General features: G+C 27.8%; 2 protein-coding genes across 2 annotated transcripts; one reads left to right on the top strand and one right to left on the bottom strand.

Annotated features, from left to right (window-relative positions):
- Nucleotides 1–1,156: 1,156 nt before the first annotated feature.
- On the bottom strand, nt 1,157–4,983 carry Ilk (integrin linked kinase). Its single transcript, XM_065504997.1, has 5 exons — nt 4,781–4,983; nt 4,189–4,354; nt 3,572–4,117; nt 2,098–2,265; nt 1,157–2,035 (listed from the first exon to the last, which is right to left on the bottom strand). The coding sequence occupies exons 1-5, from the start codon at nt 4,867–4,869 to the stop codon at nt 1,658–1,660; spliced, it is 1,347 nt and encodes a 448-aa protein (XP_065361069.1). The 5' UTR covers nt 4,870–4,983; the 3' UTR covers nt 1,157–1,657.
- Nucleotides 4,984–6,273: 1,290 nt separating this feature from the next.
- Nucleotides 6,274–6,984, top strand: Trmt112 (tRNA methyltransferase subunit 11-2). The gene is made up of 3 exons (XM_065505441.1): nt 6,274–6,429; nt 6,488–6,589; nt 6,656–6,984. Exons 1-3 carry the CDS (start codon nt 6,352–6,354, stop codon nt 6,848–6,850), a joined length of 375 nt encoding a protein of 124 aa, XP_065361513.1. The 5' UTR covers nt 6,274–6,351; the 3' UTR covers nt 6,851–6,984.
- Nucleotides 6,985–13,645: the final 6,661 nt, after the last annotated feature.

The raw sequence follows: 13,645 nt of genomic DNA, 5'->3' as shown, positions 1-13,645 counted from the left end.
ACCCATTGTAGGTCCAACTTACTATGGTCTTATATACGTTGTTGCAAAAGTCTTTGAAATATCTATCATTAGATACCCATATTGTCTATATTAATGACTTAGTAATCCAGATATAGGTCAAAAGTCGAGGTTGTCCTGGTTTATTCCTCATATCTCAGCCATTTATGGACCGATTTTGCTGATTTTAAATAGAAAACTTCTCGAAAGCATATCTGACAGAATTATTGAAAATTTGGATCCCGACGATATCTGGGGTCTTCAGAAATTTGATTTCAACCGACAGACAGACGGACATGGCTTATTTAACTATCTATAAGGATCCAGAATAAATAATACCAAATACTTGTTCAAACAGCTTATAATCAGCCCTTCAAAAGACTCACAAACCATTTCTTCTTTTGAAATTTTTAACCGCATAAGCAAGCAATTAAAATCGTATACGATTTCGTTTTGATAAAATAAAATCAGGATATAACGACAACATTATGTTACTGTAAAATCTACAATCTGCTAAAAAAAGTCATAAACTGTAAGATTTCCTTTCTACTGATTTGGAAATTAAGCATCTCTCCATGAATATCAGTTAGTATATGAAATATTTTGTTTATTTTCTTATATTTTTATTGTCCTTTGCATTCATTTCTCCTTTCTCTACAAAATCCTTGCTACTCAAAATCTCGCACTCTCTGTATCATTAAACAACTCTTTAAATATTCGCACACCCTTTTTCCCAGCACTACAATACTCTTATAACAACTATTTTGTATTAATATTGTTGTTGTTGAGTTTCTTTTACTACCCCAACTCTCACTGGGACAAAGTAGGTCAGGGACATTGTGCTCATTTTCCAACAAAGCGCTAAAACACCAACTAACAAACAAACCCTTAACACAAATTCACCTACAAACACACACTTTTTGACAACAAAACATACGAAAGAAAGCTTAATTCACACAACATTAAATAATAATAGAGACAGAAAAAAGAAAGAGAAAAAGTAGGGTGAAAAGGAAAACAAAAAGAGACTGGGAAATAGCAAACAATACTAACAGGAAGTGTTTTTTCTAAGCTCCTAGGGAATTAATTTAATGTTTAAATGAAAGAATAATGGATTGTTGGCCTATACTCACGTGACCGGCATATTTAAACAGCAACATTTGTTTAAGGCTTTGGTTATTATTATTTTTAATAATTATTTTGTTATACAAAATATGTATGTATGTATGTATGTATGTATGTATATAAATATAAAATTCGTTTTGTTTTATTTATTAAATACGGTTTAATAAACATTTTAAAAATTGTATAGTTGAAGTAGTAGTAGTAGTAAAAGTATAAATAATATATAAAAAATACATTTTGTAATTAAAGGATTTCACCACAAAAAATTCTTAATTTATAGTTTTAAAAAACTCGCTGGCATTAGTACACAAACAAAAAACTCATAAATCGAGCACCTAAACTAAAACTAAAGTTAGTTTATTTTTCTTTGAAATTTCTACATTTACAAACATTTAATTAACTTTTTTAAAATAAAAAAAAAATCCTTTAAGGCACTTTAACAATATTTTGGCAGATTTTTGACAACAAAGTGGATTAAGAGGAGGAAGAAAAGTGTTTAAATTAGTTTCGAGTATTAAAGAAAACAAATACAAAATTAACGCTTCATTTTTTCTAATATAGGCACGACCATATCGAATTTGGGTCTTTTACCGGGATCTTCATTCATGCAAATATTGATTAATTTCACCATATGGGGTGAGGTACCCGGTGGTATCTTTACCCTTAAACCCTCTAAAGCTATTTTCATGCCACACTCCATGGGTGACCATTCGGCAAATGGTATTTCACGGGTGGTTAACTCCCACAGTAAGACAGCAAAACTCCACATATCGCTGGCCTCCCAATTGCGATCGGTGGGTTTACGTTGTAAAGCCTCGGGTGACATCCAGGCGGGTTGATAAATGCGTCCCTTTTCTTGGAAGGAGAATTTCGCATCGCCCATATTAATGCGGGCGGTTAAGTCTTCATCGATCTTTTGGAAATAGAATAGTTAATTAATAAATACTGTAAATTGTTTTTAATTCAATAAATTACCATGACATGATGACTGTTAAGATGATAAGTGGGTATAATTCTTTCCAAAGAATGCAAATAAGCCATACCTCTAGCTATATCCAAAGCAAAACGTACTGCCTGTGAAGTGTCCACCACTACGCCGGTGGCTCCATGCAGTAAATTGAATAAAGATCCTCGGGGCATGAACTTTAATTTGAAGATAATAAATAAATAAATTCATTTAATGATTATTTGGAAAGGAGGCCGTCTTAACTTGTTTCAAACAATTTTTATAGAAATCTTATTATAAATCTATTTTTTTTTACTTTATGCCAAATACTCATTTATTTGAGTATTTTGAATTTTGACCAAAAAATCAGTATTTTAAATTTTCAACAAAATTCAGTTTTATTTATTTTTCACCTAAAATTAAATTTTCCACTAAAAACTGCAATTTTCACCAAAACTCAGTATTTTTCAACAAAAATCCAGTTTTTTTAATTTCTCAACAAAAATTCAGTATTTTGAATTTTTTCAAAAATTCAGTATTTTGAATTTTGACCAAAGTTCAGTGTGTTGAATTTGGACTAAAAATTCATTTTTCTGAATTTTCACAAAAATTCAGTATTTTGAATTTTAATTAAAAATTCAGTATTTTGAATTTTAACCAAAAATTAATTCAGTTTTTATTTTTCACTAAAAATTCCGTTTTTCACTAAAAACTCGAATTTTCACCAAAAACTTAGTTTCCTGAATTTTCGCCAAAACTCAGTATTTTTCAACAAAAATTCAGTTTTTTTAATTTCTCAACAAAAATTCAGTATGTATTTTGAATTTTTTCCATAAATTTACTAAAAATTCACTAATTTGAATTTTAATCAAATTTTCAGTGTGTTGAATTTTGACTAAAAATTCAGTTTTTTGAATTTTGAAAAAAAATCAATATTTCGAATTTTGAATAAATTCAGTACATATTTTGAATTTTAATCAAAAATTCAGTATTTTGAATTTTAATCAAAAATTCAGTATTTTGAATTTTAATCAAAAATTCAGTATTTTGAATTTTAATCAAAAATTCAGTATTTTGGTTTTATTTAAAATATTGTTTATTTTGACTAATTTCGAATTTTCCAAACCAGAATTTTTGAAAATTCGAATTTTTGAGATAAAAATAGCATTAAAAATTGGTCAACAAGTTTTGATTACTTACATTTCATTAAAAAATATTATTTTGGGAGTATTTGAAATTTCCGAACATAAATTCAAACTTTCGAAATTAAAGGAAATTGTTATTTTTAGTTTCCCTTTAAAATATTGTAAAATTTTTGAATTTTTGAACTTGAACTTTTGAAATTTTTTTTTTTTTTTAAGAAAACTTAAATTTTTAGTGAAAACTGCCTTAATTTAAATTCACACTAATTTTGATGTAAACAATCATTTGAAATCCTTTTTTTTCAAAAGAAATTCCTTAAAATTTTCAATAAAATGTTGCCTTTTTCAATTTCCCACTCACCTGACTTATCACCACCAAATTTGGCGGTGAATTACTCGCTCCTATAATCGGCAATATATTGGGGTGTGAAAAGATACGCAATTTGGGAAACTCTTCATTAAAATCTCTTGATATCCGCGAAGTACATTGTCTAACCAATAAAATCTTCGCAATAACATCATTCTTTTGCCATCTGCCACGCCATGTCTCGCCCGATGGTGTTACCGACAATTTCGTATGCAAATCCAAATCACCCATACTGATGCCCTTGAATCGGGATAAAGTAGCATCACGCGAACGGGTCTTAAAGCCCAGCCAACTTTGTTCTTTGAAACTAATCTTTTTCATTTCCTGGCCATTACGTTCCGCCAAGTCTTGCAAACGTTTGGCCAAACCCGGCTTAGCCTTGTCCAAGGGTGTGTCATCGTCTTTGTTGGCTATGGTTACAGAGGCTCCGGCATTTACCAAATCCTCACAGATCATATCGTAACCCCAGAAACAGGCATAATGCAGGGGAGTATTACCATGCTCATTGACGGCATTAACATCAGAACGTTCTTTGAGCAGCTGGAGGCAAGAAAAAAATATGGAAATTTGTTTTAATTTGAGCAAATTATTTGAATTTAATATCAAATTACCATTTGTACTACATCACGATGACCATGGGCTGCTGCCAAGTGTAGAGGTATATCATCACCCATATTGGTGGCATTGACACGAGCTCCTCTTTGTAATAAGGTTTCCACCAATTTGCTGTGACCCTCTTTGGCACACCAATGTAAAGGACTGAAACCATGATCATCACTGCAAATAGAAAGTAAATCATTTCTTTATTAATATCAAATTTTTGAAATTTGAATATTTTGTAAATTTTAATTTTTATTCGAAATTTTTCAAAACACTCGGCAACTCTTTCCGTTTGTTTACATTACTCTCTTTCACATTGAATCACTTCATGCTCTCTTGATGGCTGTTGCTCAAAAAAACATAACATCATATTCATCTTATTAGCAGAAAAAAAAGTAGGTGTTCTTGTTGTTTTTGTATTCAAATACATATAAAATTTCTATTAAAAAATTCATTTACTAATCAAATTTTCATAAATATACAGACAATGACGTCATTTAACACCAAAGATTTTATTACTGTTTCAAATCACTTTTAATAACAAATATTTTTAATTTCTAACGATTTTAATAATTTATTAAAGCTGTTGTTTCACTAATTTACCCCAAATTCATATCATGCTCCACTTCATCAAGCCATAAACGGACTTGTATGGAATTGCCTTCGCGACACCAATGGAAAATATCCTCCATTTTTCTTTATATTTTTAAGGATAAAAAACTTTATTTTGATAAATAATTATGTTATTATATTATAATTTAATAAAAACACTAAAATCTATTTATAGTTATGTAGTATTTGCAAGTATTTTCTTTAAATTAAAAACAGATTGCTTAACAAAATAAGAAATTTTTTATTAATACTCCCAAATTGTACAACAACAACAAAATTAACTAAAAACGTCAAAAGGCTGTCAGTGCGCAGAGTTGTCTACATTATGGAAAAGCGCTAAAATAAAAAAATAAACTATTGCTAAATAAGAAATGAATCAAGGCGAATATTCAATCAGCTGTTTACTCTTTTTTCGCTTGTTTGGTTCTAACATCTGTCAAAGCTTGTTTTTATACTTCAATATCTATATATTCAAAGCTAATTAACAAAATATTTATATTTTGCATAAATAAGTAAAACCCTCACTATTCAATTATCTACACTATATTTAGTTTTAATACATATTTTTTAATTTTTGTTTTTTGACATTGTTAAGACCATTTGTTGTTTTTGTAGAACTACCACCACCTTCGCCTTGAAATGAATGAAAAATTATAATAAATTGAATAAAGAAATACAAGGCGAATTCATATATGAATTCGCCTTGAAGAAATACAATAGAAATCAAGGTGCATTTAATAAGGTGCCACCGGCAGCACAGCTGATTATAGAAATAGCACGCACAAATGTCAAACTTCATATATAAAAAATATTCGCCCGTATGTCAAACTCTATATCAAGGCGTATTTAACAAGGTGACAGCAGTGGCGAATTGAAATAAATACAGGCGAATTCACTTATTTTTTATATATAGAGTTTGACATACGGGCGTACGGGCGGATATTTTTTATATATGTAGTTTGACATTTGTGCGTGCTATTTCTATAATCAGCTGTGCTGCCGATGGCACCTTATTAAATGCACCTTGCTCTATATATAAAAATAAGTGAATTCGCCTGTATTTATTTCAATTCGCCACTGCTGTCACCTTGTTAAATACGCCTTGATAGAAATCATTAGTAGCTGCAATTTTGTTAAATGCCATAAAATACTGGTATTTTTTATCTCTCTACAGGAATTGTACTGCATTATCAGCTGGATGATAGGATAAATTATTTTTATAAATTTCTCTTAAAAATCCTTAATGCTTTAAATAATTAAACTAGTATCCTCCAAATTACGTCATAATCTACCTTAATATGATAAATTGTTAAATTTATAACTAATAACATTTAATTAACAATTTGCTATTTTATTTCTACAGTACTTTTTTATTTACACTTTAAAGGCGTTGCTACACTATCAATCATTGTTTACTACTATTTTTAAGCAACTGTTCACATAATTGTTTACAATTTTCTCTACACTACAATCGCATAGTATACTTTGCGCTACAACGTGCTTGACAGAAAATACGCATAAAATTTTCCAATTTTTTGAATTTTACATTTTATTCAATAAAAATGAAACTAAGTACCTATAATTTCCTTACCTCTAAAGCCATTAAAGGTGTTAAAGTTGGATTTCCCTTAAAATTAACTGTAAGTATTATAAATATTTTACATTTATAAGAAAATTAAAATAATAATTTTTTCCCAGATTTCCAAAACGGAATGCATAGAGGCTGAATATAATGCTACATTCATTGAAAGACTCATACCCAAATTGGATTGGCCTACCCTGTATTCAGCTGCTCAAATGGTTAGTTTGTAACAACTTTAATAAGAATTTATTTGTAATTTAATGTGTATCTTTGTTTTTTTTAAGGTGGATTTGGCCGATGACATACCTTCTGAACATCCTACCAATATTGCTGTCACTGAGGAACTCTTGCAAAAGCTGCATCATCTCTTGTTGGAGGTAGATGTTTTGGAAGGCCATTTGGAATGTCCCGAAACTGGACGCCTATTCCCCATTACTGATGGCATTCCCAATATGCTGTTAAATGAAGACGAAGTTTAGATTGTGTTCAGCTCGCTTTATGAACATGAACGTACATGTTTAATGCGAGTAATTAGTTTTATTTATACTCGTAGTACTTTTTGTTAATTTAAGTTTATAAATATATATATGTGTGTACTAACTGCAAAAAACAAGCAATTGATTTTTTATGTATTCTTTAATTTAGAGGTCAGATAGTAGGGTTTAATGTAGAAAGGAGTTATTTCGATTTTTCATGTTTCCAATAGAATCTAAGGAAGTTTGAATGGAAAATTATTTTTTGGAATATCTTTTAAAATGCTAATAACAAAACCTGTATATTAGAGAAAACCCTTTAGGCTGGGTCAAATTGTATGAAACTTTCCCCAAGAAACCATAGGCCTAAAATCGAATACTATCTTGCGCATTTCGTCTTTTTTCCAATGATTTTTCTGTTTTTTTGAATACATAATTTTTTATGTATTTAAAACCAAATATGTAAAATGTTTATTAAAGGGTGATTACTATTAAATAAGAGTTTGGTTTACTAAGAAATGAGAACGTTAAACTCTTTGAATGCTCCTTTAATAGTTAGTCACCCATTAACAAACATTTTATTTGGTTTTAAATACATAAAAAAGTATGTATTCAATAAAAATCATTGGAAAAAAGACGAAATGCGCAAGATAGTATTTGATTTTAGACCTATGGTTTCTTGGGGTAAGTTTCAAAGAATTTTCAGTGAAAAAAATTTACCCACCCTAATATACACATTTGATTTATGTTGAAATATAAATTGTTTTTAAATGAACATAGCTATCGTTTATAAATATGTATGTTTATGTACGAATCAAACAATTCCGAATCAAACAATTATCTAATAAATAACTGAATTTAACTGAACTTAGGTATTATTGCTAAGTAATATGTAATTTTGGCCTTGAAGGCTTTGTATTACTTGAATGAATAAAATAAATAAAAAATAAATTTCCTTTTATAAAATACTTAAAGTCAATAGTTTAGTTATGTGAATGGTGTAATGCATTTAAATCAGTGATGTTCAAAAATAAAAATGAAGATATTTGGTGAGAGAGCTACCCAGCAAACATAATGTCAAACACTTAAAATAATAACAAAATGAACAAAGTTTAAATTTAGAATTTTTGTCAAATAAAACCAATTTATTAAATGAATATAATTTAAATTTTAAGGAAATGAAAGAATATACATTATACGGCCGAAATACTCTCAAATTTTTTATTTATTTTTAACTTTGTTTTTTTGTGTTCAATTGTATTTGAAACGCGTGTGTTTGCTATGCTTCATCCAAAAACCAACCAACAACAATGCTTATTGAATTTCTGAAAAAATGAGACATTTATTACGCTCTTTAAAAGAGCGTAAAAAATGTGTTTAAATTTTTTAAACAATTGTTGTATGGGATGAACATCACTGATTTAAATCGATTTCAAATATGTTTCCAACAAGTAATTTAAAATAATTTAGACAGCAAATATGTATAGGTATACAAATTTATTGAAAATTAAGGAAATTGAACAATACACGAAAAACAAGTAATAAATTGATTTCAACCATTTTGGGTATCAAACCGTTTCGATTTCAAAATAGATACCAGTCTTGAAAGGTTCATTGTAGTCTGCATTTATTAGTATTATTGCTTAGTTGTGACATAATTATTAGTGCTTTTGCTCAGACAACTTTGTCTTGACAACAAATGTCATTAATTGTTATGATAAATATTTGTCAAGTATAGACAGGGGGTGATAATTTTTTCTCGTCTCATTATAAAAATTTATCAGGTATAGGGAGGGAGTCAGGTAGGTATAGTCTCCATTTATTAGTATTATTGCTTCGTTATCCCCTGTCTATATCTGATACATTTGTATCATGATAAACGTCAAAATGGTTGTCAAGATAAAATATTATCAATTATTTGTATCATTGCTTCGCCATGACAAAATTGTTACAAAACAAAAAAATGCAAACAAAACTAAAAAGTTGAAAATTAATACAATTTACAAGTTTTGCAAAGAAAAGAAGTAAAATAACACAAAACAAACGTTTTAAATTGATTTATAATAAAATACAACTTATTTTTACAAATTGTTGCTCACGTACTTTTTTTGGTTATTTTTCAGATTGAGAGTAATATATTTTTACTCTCTAAAATAAAGTTACTGGATAGTTTTTACTGGAAAGTACGCGAACACACATATAGTCTCCATTTATTAGTAATATTGATTCGCTATCCCCTGTCTATACCTGACAAATTTTTATCATGATAAACTTCAAAGTGGTTGTCTAGATAAAGAATTATCGGTATAGTCTCCATTTATTAGTATTATTGCTTCGTTATGATAAAATTGTTAGTGTTTTTGCTTAGACAATTTTGTCTTGACAACAAATGTCATTTATTGTTATGATGAATATTTGTCAAGTATAGACAGGGGGTTATGACAAAATTGTTAGTGCTTTTGCTCAGACAACTTTGTCTTGACAACAAACGTCATTAATTGTTATAATAAATATTTGTCAAGTATAGACAGGGGGTAAAATTTGTGAGACAGTAAATATTTTTAATATATTTTACATTCAGTTGTGCCTCTAGTTCTACTCTAGATTTTAAATTCCTTTAATAAATTAGAATGTTGCAATTATTTATACATGTTTGAAAAGTAGACCTAATTTCCTTTATTTGGTATACAAATTTTTCATTCACCCGTCTCAAATAATTAAATCATATGATGAACTATTAACAAAATGTCATGATTTTTCTACAGACTAATAAGAAGTCAAAAAAGTGCTCTGTAGGTAATACCAGGGACAATTTAATTCCGTTTCCCACTAATAATTGTATTTACGATCCTGAACGTCCCGAGTCTGAGATCCTCAACTTCTGTATCAACCGAAAGTTTTTTCTGAAGAAAATAAGTCTCGAGAATAGCGAAACTACATTTGAATTAATGTTAATACCTTCACTGTTCCAGTATTAACCAAATTTACAGAATTTAAGTAGAACAAAACCCTCATCAAAGTATATTTTAAGATTATTTCTGTTGGGAAAAGATTTTTGTTGAAAAAGAAATTTATGGAAAAATATGTTTAATGCAAAAAAATTCTTTTTTACAGTTTAACTATTTGATTTTAATTTAACAATTTTAATTTCAAAACCAATAATTTCTGCGATGTAATTTCCACAATATAATTTTTCGACCCTATAAAGTATATATATTCTGGATCCTTATAGATAGCGGAGTCGATTAAGCCATGTCCGTATGTCTTTCTCTTTAAATCAACTTTCCGAAGCCTCCAAATAACTTATAATGACGATTCATACATCAATATCTCCGGAACTCTTCCGGCTCGGTTGCTATTTAAAATCGAGAAAATCGGTCCACAAATCGCTGAGATATGAGGAAAAACCTATATCTGGATTACTGGATTTTGACCTATATCTGGATTACTAAGTCATTAATAAAGACAATATGGATATCTAATGATAGATATTTCAAAGACCTTTGCAACGACGTATATAAGACCATAGTAAGTTGGACCTACAATGGGTGAAAATCGGAAATATTTTTTAACCCGAATTTTTTTTCACCAAATATTTTTTTCGCTAAATATTAAAAAACAACATTTTTTTTTCAAAAAAATTAAAAAAAAACTTTGGAAAAAAAATAAATTTTGTTTACCTAAAAATATTTGAAATTTTTATTTTGAAGTATAATTTGGTAAAGGGTATATAAGATTTGGCATAGCCGAATATAGCTTTCTTACTTGTTTTTGAATTAATTCGCGAATTATTCATGCGCTAAATTAGCAAAGTTTTCATTAATTCTTTTCACACAAAAAAAAAATAATTGAATGAAATTTGAGTTAGTTAAATCAAATGAATTTGTAGAATGAATTGCAGGTTTCTAATTCATATGGGTTTGTGAATTGCAATTCATTTCCAGTTCATTTGAATTCAATTGATTTTGAATTAATTCAAATGAATTAGAAAAAAGAATTAGCAATTCATTTCCAACTCATTTGATTTGAATTGATTTTGAAATAAATCTACAGTAATAACTGTCGTTTTCTTATTCAACTAATCTATATATATAAACATGAAATGGTTCATGTATGTAATGTCATCACGTGAGAACGGCTGGAGCGATTTGGCTGATTTTTTTTTATTCGATTCGAAATTTTCAGGAGATGGTTTGAAAGAAAAAAAATTTAAAAATTCCGGGTAAAACTCGGAAATTCTTTTTTTGTGAGTGCAGTCAACTGTAATAAAAAAAGCTCCCTAAAGTATGCAGTACAAATTTAGATATTTTATTTGCAAGTAAATAAGAACGGGTAGTGCGCGTAGGTTGGAAAAACTTGAAAAACTAACATTAGTAAATGCTACCGGGCGAAGCCGGGGCGATCAACTAGTTTTTTATATAAAAGACAGCAAGCATTACACTCGTTTTGTATAGCACCTAGTATAGTCCAAAGACAACAAATTCTTAGATTTGAAATTCCCATTATATACTGGAATTGTCAGGTAGCGGCATAATAGGAATTCAATTATTATTATTTTTCTTTTATAAAATTCTTTATACACCTTGTAACACTATTTAAAGAAAACTTACGGAAGTTTAAATAGTTCTTCATTCTTTTACAACATTGATTGACCTTTACAACAATTATGAAGTTGTTCAAAACCACACAACTAAATTAAAGCTACATACATTTATTAACAAATTAACATTTCAACTTCCTAACATTAAAACCATGACCATTTTAGTTTAAAAACAAATGTCGATGAAATGATAATAACGAAAAAGAAGCTAAAGAAAACGTGTAAATAATAATTTATTATGGCAATGAAACTTTTCTTCTTCACTAAATATTTATGTACCTACTGCACAAATAACATGTAAATATTGTAGATAGAATTAAAAAAGTATTGAATTAAATGAATTTTTTTTTAATGAATACATGCAAATCGGATATTGTAAATATTCAAACACTTGCTACGTGTTTCATTTACTTTCCTAACAGTAACAAAGTCATACGAATTGCAATTGATTAATGATTATTTAAATGACTTGTTTTGATTAATTCCCCAAGTGTCAAAAATCAAACACTTCAACTGGCTACATAAAATGTCAATGGAAATTGAAAATAGTTGAATTGTTTATCATAGAGAAAAAGATTTCAATTTATAAACAGTTGAAGTTGACAGTTGTTTGGTTGCTTTAATTGAAATCAATTGATCTCTGGCCAAAATTTCAATGAACCTGTATGACATCAAATACAAACAAACTTAATTAGCAGCAAATTGTTACGATTTATGAAATAATGTATAAATTATTAAAAAGTTTAAGAAAACAACCTTGTAACAGTGATATTTGGTTTGCTTTTATAAATAAAATTGGACTTACCTGTTAGATTTTTTAAAATTTATTGTTTAAAGGTTTGAAAGAATTTATTCGAAATCGAAATAAATTTAATTTTAACCATTCCGTTAATGAATTCATTCACCCCTATCTCGAATAAATATTTCACATGAAATATTTTCCCTTTTCCTTTTTTCGTTCATCAACTTTATTCACGTGAAAAAATTCCCCTTGTTGTGAAATTTTTAGATGGAATTTTGTAAACAAACAGCTGTTACAAACAAAATCAACTATTGTGAATGTAAAGTTCATCGTGATATTCCCGATAGCAATTTTCCCTTCGAGGGAAATGAATATTTCATGGGAACAAAATTTCACATGTTATTGTCGATAGGGGTGATTATGAATTAATTCGTAGGCTTAATTCTTTTGTAATTCAAATTTATTGAACATATTCCTTTGAGAAGTCATTCTTAATTGAATTAATTCCTTATTGAATCATTGAAATTTTCATAAATTCAATTCCATTACAAATTGCTTTAAAAATGCACTGAATTATTAAATATTTCTTCAATTTAAATCTATTCCAATAAAGTTTGAGTCAATTTTGTTGCAATACATTTTGTAAATGATTAAAAGCAAAACTGAATGATGGCTGGAAATGGCTCAAAATTTAATTAATTCATTCGAAGCTCTAATTCCAACCTTGTAATAGTGACACTTTTTTATGAATATAATTGTATATATTGAAATTTATTTTTAAAGAAACTCTAATTTGTTTACAATTTTTTGTGTAGATTTATTTTGAATTTATTTCATTTTAAAATGAGCTTAACAATTATTATATTTCTTGTATTTTGTATATAGTATATTTACTTTTAAGTTTATGAAACACACATATAGCAGATTGTTTTTGAGTTTTAGTGGCAAATTTTCAAATTTGATTTGGTTTTTCTTTTAAATTATACTGCTTTTATAGTTTTTATATATTTTGTTTAAAATAATTTTGTATACAAAAATAGTTTCCAGATTTAGTTTTATCTTAAAATGTTTTATTCTTAAAAAAGTAGTTATTTTGTTTAGCTTAAGATTTAATTAAAAATTACAAAAATATTTGAAAAAAAAAGAATTGAAACTGAAAAAATAATAAAAAAAAATGGCAGACTATTTGAACACAAATAGATGATTACTTTTTCGGTTTCTGTTTTCTTAGCTTATTTATTAAAATTGGGGAGGGGATTTTTTTCAGATAATAAATCAAAAGCAAATTAATTACAATTGATATACATAAATTAAATAAAAAAGAATTAAGTTTTCTTTATCTTACTATGTATTTAAAGTGTTTAATTTTTTTAAATACTTATTATTGTTTTAAAAAATATTTCATTTGTGTTTAAAAAATAACAATACAAAATATATATAAATAATGATATATATTTTA

This window comes from Calliphora vicina, chromosome 3 (genome assembly GCF_958450345.1).
Source record: "Calliphora vicina chromosome 3, idCalVici1.1, whole genome shotgun sequence".
NCBI classification, from domain to species: domain Eukaryota; kingdom Metazoa; phylum Arthropoda; class Insecta; order Diptera; family Calliphoridae; genus Calliphora; species Calliphora vicina.
This window is presented reverse-complemented; position numbering and strand designations above follow the sequence as displayed.

Bases quoted from the DNA above. Each gene is read 5' to 3' on its own strand.
- Ilk (XM_065504997.1), bottom strand. From the start codon at position 4,869: ATGGAGGATATTTTCCATTGGTGTCGCGAAGGCAATTCCATACAAGTC. The intron at 4,118-4,188 runs GTAATTTGATAT...TCTTGCCTCCAG, and splicing joins ATCGTGATGTAGTACAAATG to CTGCTCAAAGAACGTTCTGA. The intron at 2,266-3,571 runs GTGAGTGGGAAA...TTCAAATTAAAG, and splicing joins ATTTGGTGGTGATAAGTCAG to TTCATGCCCCGAGGATCTTT.
- Trmt112 (XM_065505441.1), top strand. From the start codon at position 6,352: ATGAAACTAAGTACCTATAATTTCCTTACCTCTAAAGCCATTAAAGGT. The intron at 6,430-6,487 runs GTAAGTATTATA...ATTTTTTCCCAG, and splicing joins GATTTCCCTTAAAATTAACT to ATTTCCAAAACGGAATGCAT. The intron at 6,590-6,655 runs GTTAGTTTGTAA...GTTTTTTTTAAG, and splicing joins TGTATTCAGCTGCTCAAATG to GTGGATTTGGCCGATGACAT.